At 44.1% G+C, this 22,538-nt stretch overlaps 1 protein-coding gene across 1 annotated transcript in view; it reads left to right on the top strand.

Moving 5' to 3' along the window:
- Positions 1-22,538, top strand: part of DAP (death associated protein) — a 53,706-nt gene that overhangs the window by 8,840 nt on the left and 22,328 nt on the right. Inside the window, exon 2 of the mRNA XM_066243655.1 lies at positions 4,572-4,668. Coding sequence (XP_066099752.1) covers positions 4,572-4,668 — 97 coding nt within the window. The remainder of the gene's footprint in view (positions 1-4,571; positions 4,669-22,538) is intronic.

Below are 22,538 nucleotides of genomic sequence, written 5' to 3'. Positions count from 1 at the left end.
ACTGGGTGACTTGAACGACAGAAATTGATTTTCTCACAGTTCTGGAGGCTGGAAGTTCAAGATCAAGATGTTGGTGGGTCTGGTTTCATCTGAGGTCTCTCTCCTCAGCTTTAGGTGCCACCTTCTCACTGTGCCCTCCTGTGGCCTTTCCTCTGTCCACCTGCTTCCCTGAGTGTTTTCTCCTTTTTATAAGGACGCTAGTTCCATTGGATTAGGGCCCCACCTAACAGCCTCTTCTTAACCTAATCACTTCTCCAAAGGTCTTATCTCCAAATACATTCTGAGGTTATGGATGTTAGGGCTTCAACCTATGAATTTGGGGAGGCCACAGTTCAGCCCATAACTGCACTCTTAACTTCTAAGGGAGGTGGGGTGAAGGTGGGATAGATGGTGGAGAAAAATGAATTAAAAAACTATTGAGTGGGACAATTCTTCCAGTTTCCTTTAGAAAAAAAAAGAGAAACATACACACACACACACACACACACACACATACATACATATATGCTAATAAGTTATCTAAAACATGCTACAGGATTTTATTTTCAGTCTCCCTTTCCTAAGCTGTGTCATACTACATAACTGGGACATTTTGATAAGCCACCTGCCAATGGTATTTTTGTTTCTTCTTTTTAAAAATATAAGCCCAACGTGAGGGAAATCCCCCAACATGAGGGAACCACACCCAAAAAAGAAACTGAAATTCATAACAGTATAAGCCTTGGGCCTACATGAGACAGACTGTGACCTTCTGTCTCTTCCTTTTCTTGTAAGGACACCACTGAATGGATTAGGGCCCCAACAGCCTTATTTCATCCAAAACCCCAGCAAAAAACTGGGTACTCAAAGGCCAGACCCCTGGAGAACGGGTGGAGGAAAGGAGTACAGCCCATGAGATGGTGAGGAAGCTGCTCTGGTTTAACCTGTGTTCCAGGTAGAGAAGAAGCGTCCTGGGGAATGTGGGAGGCAGGCCCGCCTTCACGTGGGCTGTAGTTCCAGTGTACACTGTTTGGCAATTCCCGAGGACTCTGACATAAAAGGTTTCCAGGCGCCTGAACCACTGCTCTAACAGAGCACCTACAACATCTCTCCAAAAGGATGCTGCCTGCGTGCCAAGCCCCAGAGGCTGTCCACAGATAAAGCCCTCCTGAAAACAAGCTCATAATTCACTATCACCCCAACGAGGGAGTTGGCAGACAAAACAGGCAGTAGATTAGGCTCCTACGGACCTCAGATAAAGAATAATTTGATAGATTCCTGTAAGACAAGTATGTCTAAAATGATTAAACATATAAAAGAATTAGCCTGACCTGTGGTGGCACAGTGGATAAAGCGTTGACTTGGAAACATTGAGATTGCCAGTTCGAAACCTTGGGCCTGCCTGCTCAAGGTGCATATGGGAGTTGATGCTTCCTGCTCCTCCCCGTTCTCTCTTTCTCTCTATCCCTCTCTCTTTCCTCTCTAAAATGAATATATATATATATATATATATATATATATATATATATATATATAAAATATAATTAAAGACACGAGAAATGAATAAAACCCTGCTTTGCCTTTTTCTAATGGATACTGCTAGGTACTTATATTGGCCATAAAGCAGGAATCGTCAGCTTCCTGAGGTCAGGGGCTGGCAAACTCTCCCAGGGAAATTGAAAACACCTTCAAAGTGTGTGAGCCTGAGGGGATATTAGGGGGTATTTTACATTATTTTTCCTGTTCTTTGGGGTCATAAAGAAACTTGTTCTGGACTTTGCTAATTCAGCAGGGTCCAATCAAACTTGAAATGCCAGAGGACGTGGCCTGGCCAGTTGAGCACATTGTGTGTTAAGAGCTGAACCGTGACCAAGCACTGGGGTGAGCTGTCCTGGGGAGGGTAGGAGTCATGGTGAGCCTGGGTGCCCATGAGCACTTCCTGTCAAGTACTCACCCGTGCCAAGGCTACCAAACGCCTCCACCTTAGCCCGTTTGGGCTGCTGTGACAGGCCACCACAGACTGGTGGCTTATAACAGCTGTTCTTCAGGCAGGAAGTCCAAGTTCAGAGAGCTGGCAGATTCGGTGTCTGGGGAGGGTCCGTTTCCTGGTTCTTAGACAGCACGGCTGTCTTCTCTGTGTCCTCACATGGTGGAAGGGGCAAGGGAACTCTCTGGGGTCTCCTTAAAAGGGCTCTAATCCCATTTTTGAGGACTTCGCCCTCATGACCTAATCATTTCCCAAAGGCTTCACTGCTAAACATCACTACATTGGGGTTAGGATTTCAACAGTCTCTTCTATTTTAAACTAGATCTTAGAATGCTGCTTTTATGCCCTGTTTGCAAATGAAACAGTGAAGCTTTGAGGGACTGAGTCTGAGACCATATAGCTGAGGACATGGAGGAACCTGCTGACCCCAGAGCACATTCTAGTGACCACGTGAGGCTGGCTTTTTGGATATAGGGGCAGTATTTCTAAACTATTTCATGGAGCACTATAGTCTTAAAGGGTGATAGCCTGCATTTCTGGGATGGGGCAGAGAATAAAAGCTCTGGTCAAATACATTTGGGAAACACAGCATACACTGCACTCATAAAGCTTCATGATGCGGCCCTGGCCAGTTGGCTCAGCGGTAGAGCGTCGGCCTGGCGTGCGGGGGACCCAGGTTCGATTCCCGGCCAGGGCACATAGGAGAAGTGCCCATTTGCTTCTCCACCCCCCCCCCCTCTCTGTCTCTCTCTTCCTCTCCCGCAGCCAGGGCTCCATTGGAGCAAAGATGGCCCGGGCGCTGGGGATAGCTCCATGGCCTCTGCTCCAGGCGCTAGAGTGGCTCTGGTCACAGCGAAGCGATGCCCCGGAGGGGCAGAGCATCGCCCCCTGGTGGGCAGAGCGTTGCCCCTGGTGGGCGTGCCAGGTGGATCCCGGCCAGGCGCATGCGGGAGTCTGTCTGGCTGTCTCTCCCCGTTTCCAGCTTCGGAAAAGTGCAGGAAAAAATAAATAAATAAATAAATAAATAAAGCTTCATGATACATGCTAAATAAAGAGCAAGACTGTCTGGCTGGAGAAGCCCACCTAATTCTGTTCATCTAGCATTTCCTACATGTATAAATCCTAGAATCCACATTTTTTTTGTTTTTTCTTTCTTTCAAAACAGTATTAATATATTAGCCATTAAGGAAATGGGAATCAAAGTACAATAAGATACCACTTCAGACCCTCTACGATGGCTATAATTTAAAAGATAGATAATAACAAGTATTAGTAAGCATGTGAGAAGTTGGAACCCTCAGACTGGATGGAGCAGGAAATGGTGCTGTGGCTTTGGAGTCCCTCAGAATGTGGTGACTACAGAGTTAGCAGGTGACCCAGCTATTCCACTGCTAGGTATAGACCCAAGAAAATGAAGATGTGTTCATGTAGCCACACAGAAACCTGTTGAAATAAATGGGTCTATCCATCCAGTGGAGTACTATTCAGTCATAGAAAGGATCAAAGCACTGACACATGCTACAGAATGGATGAAGACGGTACACTCAGTGAAATAAGCCAGTCAGCAGAGACCACATATTTTATGATTGCGTTTATGTCAAATGTCCAGAATAGGCAAACCCAGATGACTGGTTGCTGGGGGCAAGGAGGGGTTAGGGAGTGACCACTTGTGATTTGGGGTTTCTGGGGTGATAAAAATGTTTCCAAGTTGATTGTGGTGATGGCTGTACAACTCCGAATACACTAAAAGACCATTGAATTGTACACTCTTAAGTGGGTGAATTATATTGTATGTGAATTATATGTCAAGACTGTTTTGAAAAACTAAACTGACATCTGCCAATGCTAGGGCTTCACAGCACAGTTTGGGAAAGGCTGCAACAGAAGCCTTGGCTGCCATCTGAGTCGCCTCTGTGATTGTGGCACAGCCACTGTCCCGTGTCACCCGCGGCTGTATCACCCCATCACAAGCATTGTTGGAGACAAATACTGTATGATTTCACTTACATGTGGAATCTAACAACAAAAAACACACAACAAAATGAACCCAACAAACTCATAGGTACAGGGAACTACCTTTTGGTCGACAAAAGGAGAGGGTGGGGGATGGGCAGAAAAGGGGAAGTACAAAATTCCAGTTCTTGAACGAGTCACGGGGATGTGAATGCAGTCAATAACACTGTAACAACTGTACAGTGACAGATGATTACTAGACTTACGGTGATCACTTTGTGTAAGGTGTATAAATATTGAATCACTATGTTGTACACCTAAAATAATATAATTCTGTATTTATCAACTATAATTAAAAAATAAAAATAATGCAGGACTCTTCAGAATTTTTTTTAATAAGCATCAGTATTTGAGAAAATATCACACGAGCCACAGGGAGTTTCTTAGTAGATCTGAAGTAAAAATATAGCGCTGAGTGCCATGTCGTATTGACTCTTCCCTCAACAACACTACCTTCTATTAATCATTGTCAGTGCCAGGTTATTGGACTAACTTGTGGCCACAGGACAACCCAAAACTTCTGCGCCAGTCCCCCTGGTCCCCTGGCGGTTCCATTTCCACACTGATCACACCCCTGTCATTCCCTTCCTAGTGAAAGCCGGTGGGATGCGAATCGTGCAGAAGCACCCGCATTCTGGAGACACCAAAGAAGAGAGAGACAAGGACGACCAGGAGTGGGAGAGCCCCAGGTGGGAGACGGCTGGCGAATCGGGGCATGCGTCACGCATAGCCGTTGTTCAGTTAAACATTAATGTTTGTTCTCTGCTCTGTGGTGCTTTTGATAACTTCTGGGCTGTTTTGGGCCACTGCTGTATATTTTTCCTTTCCTAATCAGTGAGGTGGGGGTTCTGTTTCCAGACGGGAGAAATGGGACATCTAGTACATGCTCTCTTTCCTGATGTATTGAGGTGTATGCTATCAATCTGTGGGCAGTGGCCAGAAGACTTTTGAAAATGCCATACTAGTTGAACCTCTGGGGTGGGCCTGGCGTTCTGGGCAGCCAGGGTAGAGAACTACTGATTTCAGAAATGTCCACAAGGATCTGGGCTTGCCCAGTTCTTCTGCCAAATCAAGAATTAATGCAGCCACGCTCCTTCAGTGACATCTCCGTCCCCAGCCCCCTGGGTCCCGGATAGCTCATCTCCCTGCATTTCCCTTCTCTATTTATTAACTGTTTTTCCTCAGAGGTTCTGCTGTCAAGTTTGGTTCAAGGACCTCGGTACCCAATCCATTTCCCCCCAGCTCATAATACACACACATGTACCACAAATGCATACGCCTCTCTGAGCTCGTCCACACAGAAGAAACTGAACACTGAGCTTTCTGCCTTACAACTTGTCCCTAGAGGCCATCTCCCCTGGAGGAGGAGAGAAAGCGTGGAAAGGGTGTGGAAGCAGCTAACCTGCATTTCTGTGGATCAGGCACATTACTCAATTTCAGTCTAGTGGTCCTGAATAGGACATGGTATTCTCTGGATTTATGCATGGCAGAAATTCAAGTCCAGGGAGACTATAAACTTGCCCACGTTGTGTGCCTTGCAAGGTAATAGGGTGGGAATTTAAACCCAGGTCTAACAGGGTCCAGAATGAGCCAGGCTTGCAACTGAATGGCTCCCACGTTGTTGTGCCCCCTAAAAGGGACGTGCATGTTCTTGGTGGCCCCACGTAGGCCCCACATGTCTGCTTATGTATGCGCTGTCCCCTGGGTGTTTTCTGTAGCTCTTTAGGTGGCATGAGTTATGCTGCAGTCACTTGAGGGGCAGACATAATTTGAGACAAAGTTTGAGTGATTCTTGACCATTTTAAATCATGAGATCAACAACATGAAGGTTCAGCCCAAGTCCTGGTTTTTTAAAACTTCTAGCATGATCTTTCTCACTTGCTGTTTTCACAAAGCTGTGTGTGTAGCGTAACAGCATTCAGTAACTCCTAGAGGTCCACAGTCCTGTGTCTGAAAACCTGGGGGCCTGCTCTATTTCAGAATTGAGAAAAATAGGGCTTTTAGGACAGTGATATAGATATTAGGAGAATAAAATTATATACGTTCCATTCAGCCCTTAGTGGGGTCTCAGGTAGCATATTGTAATCTGGCGTGATATTCACACCAAAGGAGATGCATTTTCAAACTTATAGGGCTGGGTCAGTTCAGTTAAGTTTTGCCTCCATACGAGTTATAAGGGAACTTTCAGCTTTGAGAAAATTCTTGAATAGAGAGTGAGCGCACAGGACCTGGAGTTACTTCTCCACTAGGAAATCAGGATGTCCCTACTTTGTGTCCAGTTGTTTCCTTAAGAAGGAAGAAAGAAGATAAGAGAGAGAGCCCTGCCTGGGAGAAAAACCATGGGAAGTTCATGAAACCTGCTTTTCTGAGTGAGTTGAAGTGGAATGAGGTACAGATAGCTTTTCCTGTGTAACGGTGCCAATACAGTGAGCGACAGTGATTTGTTAGTATATTTAATAATAAGGACAGAACAGCCCATTCATCTTCTGTTGACTTTTTTCACAAGATGAAATGCAGCATTTATGAAAGATCTGCCATTTAAATAAATAGGCCAGAGAAGGAATAATTGCAAGAGAAAGGGGTGAGCACGCAGGACTGGGGAGGACGGCATCTCAGCCTCTGGAAAGTTCTATTCCCTATGGAACCAGGCTGACGGCAGAGCAGGGTCTGTGTAACACACGAGCAAGGGGTTTCTGTCCCCTGCCGCTGACTGGCTGTAACGTATCCCTGCGGATGTGCTAGCTCTTGTCCTCCTTACTTCCGTCTTCACCGTCAACCGCTGAGGGTTAAACCACTTGACACACCATGGACAGATGGACTCAGCCTCTGTGGGCTGTTCAGCTGTTGACCTATGTTGCCAACACGCGCCTCCCCAGCCCCTGCACCGGGCCTGGTACTCTGCATAGTAGTTTGCTTCTGCCAGCAGGCTCTGCCCATTTTCTCATAGGCTGATTCAATCATTCTAGTCAGTCATCATCCCTAATATTTTACAGTGCAATCAGTCTGGCCCGGTTCCAAGTGCTGTGTGCACTTTAATTAATTGGATCCTCACAACTACTCTATTGTCATCCCTGTTTCAGAGTTGTTTATTGATTATTATCTCCATCCCAAATTACTACTCCCACTTCAACAGCTCAGAGAGGTCACGTGTCTTTTCCGAGTACACACCAGAGTGAGTGGCAGGGCTAGCAGCCTCGCACTGGCAGCTGGTCCAGAGTCCTGGTCTCAGCCCCGGGCTGCGCCTGCCCAGTGGGTGCCTGTTTTGTGCTGGGCAGTGCAGAGTGTGTCACGTCGTGGTTAAAGCTCACACCGCCTCTGAGTTGATATGACTACGACCATGAGAGAAATGAAGGAGGCAAGGCTTAGGGAGGCTATCTGGCCCAAAGATACATAGCTAGTCTGCAGTCAGGCCAGGATTCAGCCCCGAGTCTGTCTTGGCTTGGACAGCCATGTCTCTGATATGCTACTGAAGGCCCCTGATTGACAGAATGTTTCTAGGTTCAACATAGACTGCAGATCTGGGTCCCTTACAAAATAAACCAGTTGATTCTAGGTTTGCCCGTAACCTTTTCCATGTTCCTCAAGTCCATAATCCTACCCACGCAGCCTCACCATCAATAATAAATGGCCTAATGATCCATTTAAAACAAGATTTCAGGTGACTGGAATTAATTTGTGAAACATTTAATTATTCTCTTGGAGATGTCACGGTATGTGACTTCAACATCCACATTACCTTAATCCTAAAGCTCTAATAGTTTCCATGTTTGGATTCAAGTGTTCTCTGAGTGTGAAAATTAGTGCATAGTCTCGGGTGCCCATTTCCTCCTTGGCAAAACACTTTGCTTTCCTTCCGAAAGTTTTTTAAACTGGCTTTATGTTTACTGACTCATCTCTGGTGGCTTCCTTCCTCATTAATCTGCTAATCAAATTGTGATTACAGGGAAAACGAACAACTAGAGCATTAAAGAGGTTATTATGTGCCCAGAAGTACCAAAAATCACAATATTTACTTGTAATTATTTTTATTGCATATATTTATACTACTTTTAATCCCTTTAATCTTATAATTTTTCAGAGCTTTACAAATAATATTCTATGTGGTCAGGTTGTTTTGAAGTAGTGCATTTTTAAAAAAGGGGTGAGGGTATAGCAAAAATTTTAAAATGTTGCCTAAAAATTTCCATCCAGCTGAGTTCCAGTTACTTGTAGTTCCTCATTTCCAAGAAGATAATAGGCTTCACTATTATTAACTAATATTTTCCTGAGTGGCTGCTAATTTCTATCTTAGAACTGACTCAGTTAAGAGAACCGGTGATTTTTCCTCAAAGCCTTTTCTGATCTTGTTGCATTATGTAAAAGACAAGTTGCAGACAGAATGGACATCAGGATTCAGTAGGAGCCACTAAAGAAAACAGTTTAGTTTGACTCAAACATGTACTGAGGTTCTGCCATGAATCGGGCTTAGAAAACAAGACTGGTTTTCAACCACCAGTCTGTGGATTACTTTCATGCAACATCAAGGTGGTTAACTCTTTTGTGGACCAGCACGAAATTTCTGGCAGATCAGCACCAGTCCCCAACTGGCAAGATAATAAACCAATAGGTATTAGGAAGAATAAACTAGAAATGAAAGGGTGTAGGCGTGGACTGGGGGTGGGCAGGAAAGAGTGAAAGGAAGAGGAAATAGGGATGGGTAAGACGGACAATGAGGGGCAGCCCTTCTGCGAGCTCATCTCCTTACAGCTCTGATTAGGACCGTGGTCCTACTTCATATACCCCCCCAAATGAGCATACAGTTCAAATTACCCAGTATGTGGGAGAAACCTATAATGGAATATAAACAGTAAGAGATGAACGTAAGTGTAATACAAAGGGTTACTATAACCAATTGAAAGATGTGAAAAGAAAATACCTAACCTAAGTAACTTTAGAAAACAGTATTTTGAATGGGTACTATAAGGCTAAAAAAAGAAGTACACAAACGGTATACTCCAGTTAGTAAATCTGTTTATTACAGGAGTATATATGGGTTAGCAATTCTGAAATTGCTTTATATATATACTAAGATTGGACAAATAAGTGAATATATCATAGATGGGTAGTGAGAGCCAGGTTGTTCACCATCAGAGAAAGAGGTTACAAATAGGAAAGAGAGAAGACTAAACTGAACTTCGTGGTGTTGAGTCCGAATTAGAAGTATTAATATGAACACATAGGTTTAAAAGGATGGATGGATGGATGGATGGATGGATGGATGGATGGATGGATGGATGGATGGTAGATACATACAGACAGATACATACATGCAGAAATAGACCTTGATGGGGAGGATTAGTGAATATAGCTATATTTCCTAGATGTGTTCACTGAGAAATCCTAAAAAAAACTGATACCGAAATAGCCAAGAGCATCCGAGGGCCTCGATCTTGGTTTCTAAACATCATTCCCCAATCAAGGGAACCAGGGTTTCTTGGAGAAGTGGTTAATTCCAGGACTGGAGCAGGAAATAACTGGATGAGCCTAGAACAGCTTGTAGAGCCAGGGCAGGAGGAACTGCACAAACAGGTGCTTGTCAGAACTACACAGGGTCAGCCTGAGGTAGCTCGCATGGCTCAACTGGAATAATTTGCAACAAAATAAATAAATGGCAACAAAATAAATAAACTGGATTAGAACCTATAGAATAAAATAAACATGCATGAGTCCACCCTAACATAAATGAGAAGTTCAGTTCTTTATAGAAGAATTCCTAGTAATAAATCTGTAAGGAAGGAAGGAGGTAACTAGAACATCACCAAAAGGCAAAAGACACAGTAATGGTTATAGACAAGGTCCACCAATGGATGCTGCAATCAGTGCATGAAAGTTTAAAAAAATAAAAGGATATCTGCAGAGAGTCAAAGAATCTCCTCCAATATATTTATTGCACAACAGTGTCTTTACTGTGGAGACCATGAAAAGGACACTTGTCGGCAGTATAAAAGCTGCAACAAGAAGGGAGAGTGTCATCTTGTTTGACCATAGGGGGACCTGCACATCATGGGCTGTAATTTTTTGCTGCTCTGCACATATCTGAGAATGACAGTGATGGTGCTGCAAGTGTTTGTTTCTCCCCAGACTTTCACCTGCTGCTTTTAGCATCCAAAGAAAACTCTTGCTAGTAACAGTTATTCCTATGTGGATACTCTGTCACCATAGGGCTGCTGTAACCAGTTCCACGCAACATGGGGCTGAAAATAACTGAAATGTGTTGTCCCACAGTTCTGAAGGCTGGAAGGTCACCGTGTCACCAGGTTGGTTCCTTCTGAAGCTGTGAGAAGAATCTGTTCCAGGCCTCTTTCCCAATTTCTGGGGGTTTGCCGGCAATCTGGCATACCTTGGCTTGTAGATGCATCGCCCCACTCTTGGCCTTCACGTGGTTTTCCCTGTGTCCTTCAGATGGTCTTCTCTCTGTGCGTGTCTGTCTCTGTGTCCAGATTTCCCCTTTATGTAAGGGCATCAGTCATTGGGTTAAGGGCCCACTCTCATAATGTCATTGTAACTCGATTAGTTCTGTAATCAAGTTCTGAGGAATGGAGTGTTAGGATATCATATATCCTTTCAGAGGAAAATAGTTCAGCCCTAGCAGATGCCAAATAGTAACCTACAGCCACTTTTAATGCTTCTCCCAGTTAAGGCCAGTGCTTAAGTTAAGAAATAGAAAGTAAAAACTTAAGAGATGGCACAACCTATATGCCTGGGAATTTTTATTTTAGCTATTATCTGCATGTTTGAACTTCAGTTAAACCGTGCAGTGAACTAATTTCAACATCATCTTTACTTTTCAGTATTTTTTATTGATGCATGAATATATAATATATCCAGGCTGGTTGTCAGTTGCCTTTTTAAAAAATTTTTTCTTGAATTTATTGGGGTGATATTGGTTAATAAAATTATATAGTTTTCAGGTGCACAATTTTACTATACTTCATCTGCATATGACATTGTGTGTTCACCGCCCCATGACAAGTCACCTTCCATCACCATCTACCCCTCTCTTCCCTCCTCCGTCTCCCTTAATACCCACACTGTCGTCTGTGTCTATAAGGTTTTTTGTTTGTTTGTTTTTTGCTTAACCCCTTAGCTGCCTTTCAAGAGATGTATCTTTTTCCCTGTGATGTGTGCAGATGCCAGTGGACTAGGGATGATGAGTGCCACCAGCTGCCAACTCCTATGCCATTTTGAGTGCCCTGTGTCTACAGGCAGGGCCCGTAGCAAGGCAGCAATAACCGACCCGGGTTATTGCCTGAGAGCAGTGAGCCACACTCCCCTGCTCTGGGCCCAAAGCATAGTCTCAGCGAGTAAGGACATCAAGTGAAAAGGAGTGTTGTTGTGAAGGGGATAACTGGTTGTCACCTGCTTATGGACTGAGATGCCTCTTCCCAGGAGAAGGTGTCCTGAAGACGCAGCGAGGCGCTCAGAATAGACCCTTTGTGGCATGATTCCTGGCAGCGGCCTTGGCTGCCTGGGTAAGATGAGAGGACGCTAGCCGCTGTGCATGCGGCAGCTCTTACTGTCAAGTTCGCCAGCCTGAGATCTGTGGATCAATGTTCTAAGTCTGTAGGCAACATGGTCACTGATGAGGTGTTACAGCTGTCTACCAGCCAGGGAGTGGTGAGAGTCATCCTGGTTCCCAGGGCATCTTGGGCAGCAGAGAGCCAACACAGCTGGCACAGGTCCCCATGTTCTGTGTGGCAGCTAGAGCCAGCTGGGAGTGGCTTCCCAGGGAGGGCGAGTGTCTGTCTGCACTCAGTCTGCAGTCCATCCTGATGCCAACACTCCGCTCTCCATGGCTCCGCAGAGGCTCAGGCTAGCCCGCTCTCCTTCCCCTGACTGGGGGGCAGAACTTCCTACCAGGCTGGCTGCCTCCCCTCGTGAAGCAGTGTGTCAGTTTCCTAAGGCTTCACGTGTCTGAGAGTGGACCGCACCCGAGTGGTTTAAACTGCAGGAATTTATTCTCTTCCAGCTCTGGAGGCCCGAAGCTCGAGGTCACAGTGTCCGCAGGGCCATGCTCCCTCTGTAGGAGCTTAGGGAGGGTCGGTTCCAGGCCACTCCTGCAGCTTCCGGTGGTTCCCTGGCTGGGGCAGCATGACGGTAATCCACATGGCTTCTCCCTGTGTGCCTGTCTGTGCCCAAGTTCCCTTTTGATAAGGACCCAGTCGTGTTGGATTAGGGGCGGCTCACACAACTTTAGTATGACCTCATCTTAACCAATTACATTCGCAACAACTAACTCTATTTCCAAATAAAGTCACATTGTGAGGGGCTGGGCCTCAGGACATTACCATTGGATTCTGGGCTGTTGGGGGACACAATTCAACCCATAACAAACAAGCAGCACCTCATGCCACTAGACACCAGTTGGCAGTGCCCAGCTCCGTTGACATGCCAGCAGCAATGGCATATAATAATTTCACTGTGAGGCTTGCATGGTGGAGGACTCCCTCTGGGCCAGCATGCAGCTAGCTGCCCAGGTCGAGCATGGCAGTGGTCTGCCTTCCCAACCAGGTGGATGCTCTGTGACCAGGCATGTGGCCCCAGACTTTGGTCATTAATTTAAAAGCTGTTTTGTGCTTGCACCTCCAATATATGTATATTCATTTTTAAATTATACATGCGTACTCTCCTATCATTATATAAATTATAAAATGGATACAAAATGGATATTCATGTATTAGATTAAGTCGAGATAATCAATATTTCAGTGTCTTGCTAATCATTATGACTTATATTATCAGTAACTAATATCTCAAGGTCCCTTGAGGTGAGGCTTCCCATTAATGATTTAGGCGGAAATCTAAATTTCTAATGATCTTCGTGGTAATTTCAGGGTTTGTGGGGGAAGCAGCTCCTTGTCAAATCTGATTAGATTTGTAATATGGGGCTCATGAAAGTACTTAAAGTAGGACAAGTATAACTTTTTTATTATTGTTCACTTGTGCTGTACTGCTGTTAACTTTAGCCTCCGAAGTTTTATTATACGGGAATCTTTTTAAGCTGCTTACCCATTTTGTAGAAGTTAGTTTAAGTACATTCATAATTCATTTGAGCATAGATCTGGGTGCTAGGGATAGATCAAGAGTGAAACTGGAGAATTTGGTCACTACCCCATTAGCCAGATAGTGTCATGTGTGTTGCAGGACACTGGAAGCAACAGGAGGGGCACAGGTACCTGTAGGCGGTGAGCCCTGTGGACCAGGAGGCCAGTGACAGATCGTTCTTATCTGCCTGCAGACCAGCCAAACAGTCCACATAGTAAATACTGATAGAACTTAATTCATTTTGTTTTGTTTTGTTAGGTAAAAAGTAAATGTAAATAGACTAGATTTGCATATTTATCTCATTTGCCTTCTGAAGCGCAAAGAACCGCCTTGTCATTGTTGCTTAGTGGTGTCTTCGATACCAGTTTTCCTGTTGCATGGAGTATAAATTAGTCTTTTTCTCTAAAACTTGTGGCTATATGTATATGAAGATGATCAGTAGGAACACAGCCATGTGCATTTTAAGAAGTTTTGTCCAGAACCACCCAATGAATTCAGAGCATGATGTATGTGACCCGGACACTTTGTGTCCTAGAAGGTATGGGCGTTAGCCTTGCAAGGCCTGTCCCTAGTTCTCCTTTCACAAAGCGGGGCAGCAGAGGAAGGCACAGGTCTGACAGGTAGCATAGCAGAGGCTTCTGCTCTGCCGGCGGAGGGAGCATATGGGCGTCCATATGTCACAGGAGCCGGGCTGGACTCCTTCAGTGTGGGGGCGAGAGGGAAAGCGCTGCAGGCTCGGCTCTGCTCCATTGCCTGGGCTGCTGGGAATGGCCTGGTGGCAGCGTTGGCACAACATCTGGTTCCAGAATGGATGCGAAACCAGGTGTGATTGATGAGCTTCTGAGCACCTCGTTCTGCTCCCTCTCCTGTCCTGGCCTCCAGCCTCCTTACAGACTGTCACACTCCCCTCCACACGGGAGAGCTCCTCTGACCAGATGGGAGGAGGGAAGGAAGGAAATGGAGCTATCAGTGTTCCCCTCCAGACACTGCTCTGCGCATCTGCCCTAGAGGCAGCCTCTTGGAACACGGGACTCTCTTGTGTTTATGGTGTTACTCAAAAGGTTGCGCTATTTATCAGCTGTGCTTTCTTACTACATAAACATGTGAATGGAATTTAAATCAGCTCCCAGTGGCCAGATTTTATAGAATGAGATATGCAATAATAATTTCATAGAATAATGTGACACATTGAGTTTATTACATTACAATTACTATACTTGAAAATTTTAAACCCTGTATTTGAATAAACTCCATTGACTTCAACTGTCTCACGATGCAGAGCACTCAGAAAATACAGTATTAATCCCCCCTTATCCACAAGGAACACATTCCAAGACCCCCAGTGGATGCCTGAAACTGCAGATAGTACTGCACCCTATAGATACTATGTATTTTTCCTCTACATACAGATGTATAGAGTTAAATTTATAAACTAGGTACAGTGAGAGATTAATAATAATAACTGGTAATAAAATAGAACAATTATTATATCATGTAATAAAAGTTATATGAATGGCTTTGGGGCCATTATTAAGTAATGGGGCTACTTGTGCACAAGCACTGTGATTCTGAGCCAGGGGGTCTGATAACCAGGATGGCTACTAAGTGACTGACAGGCGGGGCACATCCACAGCCTACAGCATGGAGACGTGGGACAAAGGGGTAATTCACATTCCAGGGGGAAACAGGTGGGGCAGGACACCTAGTGGGTAGAGATCGTAAAGGTTTTTATGTTAAAAAGAAGTCTGTCCCCTTCTGGATATATCTCCAAACAAACTAAAAGAGAGGTCTTGAAGAGATGTTTGCATGCCCGTGTTCACAGCAGCACTATTTACAATATCCAAGAGGTGGAAATAAACCCGATGTCTATTGACAGATGATTTGATAAACAAAACACGGTAAATTCATACAGTAGACTACGATGCAGCCCTTTAAAGGGAAAAAACTTCTGTTCCACGCTGCAACATGAATGTTAGGGGAAATAAGCCAGGCACAAAGACAAACTGGTTTTACGTATATTCACAAAAGAATCAATAAATATTTGTAAACAAGTATTTTTAGTGAACAAAATAAAAGTTTACTTCCTGATGTCAAAAAAACACTAAAATTACTTCAATGTTGTTTTTATTATCTATTAATTATATATTGATAGGATATCTCAATCTGTGTTTTAAAAAATGTTTCAAATTGTCTACAGATTTGAATGTATCATTTTCTTTGCCCAAACTTTGATCTCCTAGTTTTCCAATCTCATTACTTTTTCCCTGCTTTATTGAGCTATTATTGAACATTTAATGCATGTAAGTTTCAGGTGTACAGCATGATTTGACACATACATATATGCTGAGAAGTGATCACCACACAAGTCAGTTAACAGCTCCATTCCCTCACATAATTAACATTTTCTAATAACATTTAAGATTCAACTTTAAACTCTCAACTTTCGTGAATTAATACAGTATTGTTCATTATAGTCATTGTGCTGTACATTAGATCTCCAGAACTTATTCATCTGACACCTGGAAGTTTCTACATTTTGACCAACATCTCTTCAGCCCCGCCACCCCCAGGCCCTGGCAGCCACTATTCTGCTCTCTGTGAGTTCAGCATTTTTAGATTTCACATATTGTGTGTGAGAATGTACAATATTGGTCTTTCTCTGTCTGACTTATTCCATCTTGCATAATGCTCTCAAAGTCCATTTCTGTTGTCACAAAAGTCAAATTTTCTATTCATTTTATGGCTGAATAGTAGATATGCATCACATTTTCTTCATCCATTTATCCATTAATAGACACTTTGGTTGTTTCCATGTCTTGCCCATCATAAATAATGCTGCAGTGAACATGGGGGTACAGATATCTCTTCAAGATAGTGGTTTTATTTCCTTAGGTATAATCCAGGAGTGGGATGCTAGATCCCATGCTAGTTCTGTTGTTAACTGAGGAACTTCCATACTGTCTTCCACAGAGGCCAGAGCAATTTACATTCCCAGCACTGTACAAGGAATTCCTATTCTCCATATCCTTGCCAACACTTAGATCTTGTCTTTCTAAAGCTAGGCTTTTTTCTTTTATTTATTTATGCAATTTTAATAAATAATTAAGAGGGGGAAGGGTGGAGAAAGGAGAGAGAGAGAGAGAGAGAGAGAAAGGGAGAGGAGCAGGAAGCATCAACTCCCATATATGCTTTGACCAGGCAAGCCCAGGGTTTCAAACCAGTGACCTCAGCATTCTAGGTCGACACTTTATCCACTGCGCCACCACAGGTCAGGTCTAGATCTTGTCTTTTTGATAATGGCCATCCTAACAAGTGTGAGATGATATCTCATTGTGGTTTTGATCAGCATTTCCCTCATAGTTAATGATGCTGAGTACCTTTTCATGTATCCATTGACCATTTGTACTGTTTTGTCATTGTTGTTATTGAGTTGTATGAGTTCTTTATATTTGGATATTAACCTCTTATCAAATACATGCTTTGCAAATATTTTCTCTTATTTATAGATTGCTTTTTCACTTTGTTGTTTATTTGCTGTGCAGAAGCTTTTTAGTTTGATGTGGTCCCACTTGCTTACTTTTGCTTTTTTGCTTGTAATTCTAGTATTATATCCAAAAAAATGTTACTGCCAAGACCAATGTCAAGAAGCTTACCCCTATGTTTTCTTCTAGGATTTTTATATTTATTGGAGTGACACTGGTTAATAGTATTATATAGTTTTTTGTTGTTGTTGTTTTCCGAAGTTAGAAGCAGGGAGGCAGTCAGACAGACTCCCGCATGTGCCCGACCGGGATCCACCTGGTGTGCCCACCAGGGGGCGATGCTCTGCCCATCTGGGGCATTGCTGCGGCCGGAGCCATTCTAGTGCCTGAGGAGGAGGCCATGGAGCCGTCCTCAGCACCCAGGCCAACATTGCTTCAATGGAGCCTTGACTGCTGGAGGGGAAGAGAGGGACAGAGAGAAAGGAGAGGGGGTAAGGGTGGAGAAGCAGATGGGTGCTTCTCCTGTGTGCCCTGACCAGGAATCAAATCCGGGACTTCCATATGCTGGATTTGATGCTCTACCACTGAGCCAACCGGCCAGGGCCTATTATATAGTTTTGAGGTGTACAATTCTACAATACATCAGCTGTATATTGCATTTTCTGTTCACAACCCCAAGTCAAGTCCCCCAACATTACTATCTACCCTTCCTCTACCCTCCTCCACCTTCCCCCACCCCATTTTTCCTCCTGTAATACCCACACTGCTGTCTGTATCTATAAATTCTTTATCTTTGCTTACTCCCTTTACTTTTTTCCCCCAGCCCCTCAACCCCTATTCCCTCTGATAGTTGTCAGTCTGTTCTCCGTATCTATGAGTCTGTTCCTATTTTGTTAGTCTATCTTGTTCATTAGATTCTACATATAAGTGAAATCATAGGGTATTTGTGTTTCTCTGACTGGCTTATTTCACTTAGTGTCATTATCTTCAGATCTAGCCATGCTGTCACAATTATTTGTGTGTGAATGTCCAGTTTTCCCAGCACCACTTATTGAAGAAACTATTCTCTCTCCATTGAGTGGTCTTGGCTCTCTTGTCAAATAATAGTTGACCTTGTATGCAGGGGTTTATTTGTCTATGTGTCTGTTTTTTTATGTCAGTACCATACTGTTTTGATTATAATAGCTTTATAATGTGGCATGAAATCAGAAAGTGTGATAGATATATCCAGCTTTGTTTTCCTTTCTCAGAACTGCTATGACTCTTCAGGGTCTTTTGTGGTTTTATACCAGTTTTTGGATTTTTTTTTTTCATTTCTGTGAAAAATGTCATTGGAATTTTGAAGAGGGTTGCACTGAATCTGTGGATTGCTTTGGGTAGTATAAACATTTTAACAATATTAATTCTGATCCATGAACATGGGATATCTTTCCAGTTATTTGTGCCTTCTCCAGTTGCTTTTCAATGTAGAGATCTTTCACCTTCTAAATTTATTCCTAAGTATTTTAATATTTTTGATGCTATTATAAATAATAATTAAATTTTTTCAGATACTTTGATATTGCTGTAGAGAAATGTAACTGACATCTGTTTGTTGATTTTCTATCCTGAATCTTTACTGAATTCAGTTATCAGTTCTATTTTTTTGTGGAGCCTTTAGGATTTTCTAAGGTCATATTATCTATAAACAGAGACCAATTTTTCTTCTTTCTTTCCAATTTAGTTGCCTGTTGTTTCTTTTTCTTACTTAATTGTTCTGGCTAGGACTTCCAGTACTATATTGAATAAGAGTTTTGAGAACAACACCCTTGTCTTGTTCCTAATCCTTTTGGGGGGGGGGATTTTTCTGAAGTAAGAAGTGGGGAGGCAGGGAGATAGACTCCTGCATGTGCCTGGTTGGGATCCACCTGGCAAGCCCACTAGGGGGTGATACTCTGCCCATCTGGGACATTGCTCCCTTGTAACCAGAGCCATTCTAGCACCTGAGGCAGAGGCCATGGGGCCATCCTCAGCACCCGGGCCAGCTTTGCTCCAATGGAGCCTTGGCTGTGGGAGGGGAAGAGAGATATAGAGAGGAAGGAGAGGGGGAAGGTGGAGAAGCAGATGGGCACTTCTCCTGTGTGCTCTGGCCGGGAATCAAACTCAGGACATCAATACCAGGCTGATGCTCTATCACTGAGCCAACCGGCCAGGGCTGTCTTGTTCCTAATCTTAGCGGGAAAGTTTTATTAACATTTCACCATTGCGTATTATGTTAGCTGTGAAAGTTTGTCCATAAGTCTTGTGTCTTCTGTGCACACATGCATGTTCTCTCTCTCTCTTTCACACACACACACACACACACACACACACACACACACACACACTGCCATCCTAGCTGGTTAGGTGCCAAAGAAGGAAAAACCTCAGATCCTTTCACAGTTTGTACTTAAACGGGGGCATGAAGGGAAGAGGGGTGGACAGGGATGTGACTTGCCCAGTGGTGGTTATCCAAGCAGAAGTGGCTGAGCAGCAACCAGGAGAATCTCCTGGGACAGCATCCTCTCCCCATGTCCCGTCTCCTCCCTGTGACTTAAAAGTGTGCAGAGCCTCTCAACGTTTAAAGCTCTTGCAAATTGTCCCAAGGAATCTTGTCAAAATACAGATTTTGCATCAGCAGGTCTGGCGTGGGGGCCTTAGACTGCATATCTCGAGGCACCCAGGGGGTGTGGTGCTGCTTGCTCCTACCACACTCTGAGTGGCAAGACTCTGTCCCAGTCTCGGTAATGCTAAAAAAGTCTATGCACTTCTCCTAAGTGGATGGACACTAAGTAAAGGGTAGAAAATGGTATACATAGATAATTTACCCTTTAGCTGTTGGTAAGTAATTGTAATTTCTTAGCTGACCACCATTTGCAGTGTTTTTCAACCTCCAGTCAACCAGAAATTTCATGCTGGTCTGTGAAAGATGTAACCATCCTGATGGTGTAGGGAGTTTTTAGACCCAAAGATCTTAGTTGAATTCACTTATGTTCAGAGTGATTTCTGCCTTATTGGTCCCCAAAATAATTTTCCTATTTTCGTTGGTCCAGAAGTATAAAAAGGTTGAAAACCACTGCTCGAGAGGGGAGGAGAGGGACAGTGTGGGTGAGAACTGTCCATAGGGCAGAAGTGAACATCTTTTTCCATGGAACTTTAATAGATTGTGAAAGTGTCTGCCGTTCAGCCTGTTGAGTTTATGATCATGTCTCATCTTAATTGGGCCTTGGGAATGAGAAGTTTGGAAGATTGTCCCTGCTAACAAACAAGTAATTCAGCATCATTCAGAAACTCTTTAACAGCCAAACACTGACAAATACAAGCCATAATTAGACCAGGTGCTTTATAGATACTCTTATTTTGCCTTCACAATCTACAAGTCTGTGACCCTCATTTTATGGGTCACAGGTGGGCCCTTATTTTATAGATGAGGAAATCTGCTGAGAAAGGCTAACGACCTGCTCAAGGTCATTCTGATAGGAATGGACAGAGGTGTCTGATTCTGAAAACTCTTGCCACTCCGCTGCCACTGGGTGTATCCTGGCAACCAGCCTCTTTTCCCAAATGCTGGGGAGAAATTATTGAAAAGAGAGCCTAAAATTCCATTTTGCATTTGAAAGTTTCAAGACATGTTTTCTGCACCATATTGTATGACTAGGTAATATTTCCATCCAAGCTCCTTTCAGATAAGAGTTTCTGTGGGTTTCCTCCTACCCCAGGCTGAGTGACACAGGGTGTCCATGAGGCCATCCCCATCCCCACCCCCACATCCTGAGTCTTGGCAGCCACTCCCCCATAAGTCTTCAGATCTCTGTGGCAGGAACCACAGGGCCAAGAAAATGACTGTCCACTCGGGACACGCCAGACCTTGTATGTGGGAGACACAGAGGACAGAGATGGGCTCCAAATCAATTTCAGAAGCCCTAGATTTGAGAGTCCCAAAATCAGCTTCAAAGAAAGGAAATCATACCAGAAAGGCACAATAAGAGGAAGTTGGCATCAGTATAAAACCAGTGACTCATGGCTACTAAATTTGTTATGACTTTAAGTGGAAAAAAGAAATGTCTTAAATGGGAAGGGTGGTACCTCATGGGCACAAAACAAATGCTGTTAAAGAATGGAAGCATCTGCTCTCGTTTTACCAGAGGGTCTGAATGTGATTATAGATGGAAATAAGTGTGAACCCTTTCCACCTGTGGCAAGGCTGAACCTAAGAGTGGTCTTTATGAGAAATGCTTTCGTCCGCTTTGTTGGGTCAGAGGGGAGCCGGAGGAGGGAAGAGGCTCAGGTCAAACAGTGTCCACTGAACCCCCAAGTCCTGGGAGGAGGAGGGAATGCTCCCCGAGCTCGGGACTTTGTGCCCTGATGGCTGTCATCCCTGGACGAGAGGCGCTGAAAACCAGCCTGGGGTGAGCCCAGGGCTCCTCCCTCTGAGTCACTGAGTCCGCAAACCCTACGGGAATAGGAACCAGAAGAGAGAATTGTTTTTCCTCAAAGCTTGAGTTTGCTTTGGCTTTTAGTTTATCTGTTAATCTTCTTAGCTTTCTTTTTCATCCTAGACCACATTTATGACCACAAAATCCAGCAATGTAGGAACACATTGTCCCCAAGAATCAGCTTTTCCTTGTTGGCGTGAAATGTGCATAAAGCCGCTTAGGGTGGGAAAGTCCCAAGCTGGGGGGCAGAGCAGGTCCTCCCGGAGCCCTGGCTCATGGCTCCGAGTGGTCCCAGGTAGAGCACTAACTTTCAGGCCTGTCTCATCATCTGTAAGGTGAGATTTGGAGGCAGGACTATTTCTCTGAAAGGACTTTTATAGTAAATACAGAATGAGGAAAAATGAACACCTGCAAGCTTTGAAGAGATGTAGAAGCACACGTGAGTTAGGAACAGTCACATATGCGTGGAGCTCCTGTTGTGTTGCTGAGTGTTGCTGGACTATGGAGGAGAAGGCAAAGCATAGGTGAGCCCTGGGGCGCTGGCTCTGTCCTTGCTGAGGCCAGCTGCATTAAGTCATCTCAGCCTTCCACAGGGTCAGAGATGCTGCGCTTTTAAATCTCTCTAGATTTTTATTAAAAATTATGATGTGGCCCGGGCCAGTTGGCTCAGCGGTAGAGTGTCAGCCTGGTGTGTGGAAGTCCTGGGTTCAATTCCTGGCCAGGGCATACAGGAGAAGCACCCATCTGCTTCTCCACCACTCCCCTTCTCCTTCCTCTCTCTTTCTTCCTCTCCCGCAGCCAAGGCTCCATTGGAGCAAAGTTGGCCTGGGCACTGAGGATAGCTCCATGGACTCCACCTCAGGTGCTAGAATGGCTCTGGCCGCAACAGAGCAATGCCCCAGATGGGCGAGCACAGCCCCCTGGTGGGCATGCCGGGTGGATCCCAGTCAGGCGCATATAGAAGTCTTTCTGACTGCCTCCCTGCTTCTAACTTCAGAAAAATACAAATATATATATATATATGATGTGACATTTTAGGATGGCACAAGGCAGGGGACAGCCTGTGCTCAGTGTCTTGGTTTCCTCACTTCACAAATCGGTTTGAATTTTTTTCTTCATATTTTTTCTCTTTTGCTTTTGTGGATTCAGTGCAGCTTTTCTTGCTGTAAGAAGTTCAAAATTCAGTTATTGAAATGTTAAATTACAGCAGATTTATTTCTTTAAGGATTTAATAAGATTTTATGATCGGTCTAATTAGTGCTGTCACTGAACTAAGGTGTATGTAAGCAGTATTTGGAAATACCTGCAACAATGGTCATGTGATTAAAAGTTACAGATACTGCTAATGCAACTGTGGTTTGTTGCCTGAATTCCTGAGGAGAGAGAATGCTAAAATACCAGTTAGATATGAATGAAGATAAAGGCGCAGGGTTTATTTGTTGGTTTGTTTTTCCTAGTACACAGGTGCCCTGATTTCTTTCAGGGCCCCTTGGGTTCCGAACCCTCATCCTCTTCCCCTCTGAGCCATGTGATAGCAAGC

The sequence above is a fragment of the Saccopteryx bilineata genome, chromosome 1 (assembly GCF_036850765.1).
Source record: "Saccopteryx bilineata isolate mSacBil1 chromosome 1, mSacBil1_pri_phased_curated, whole genome shotgun sequence".
Classification (NCBI taxonomy): Eukaryota; Metazoa; Chordata; class Mammalia; order Chiroptera; family Emballonuridae; genus Saccopteryx; species Saccopteryx bilineata.
This window is presented reverse-complemented; position numbering and strand designations above follow the sequence as displayed.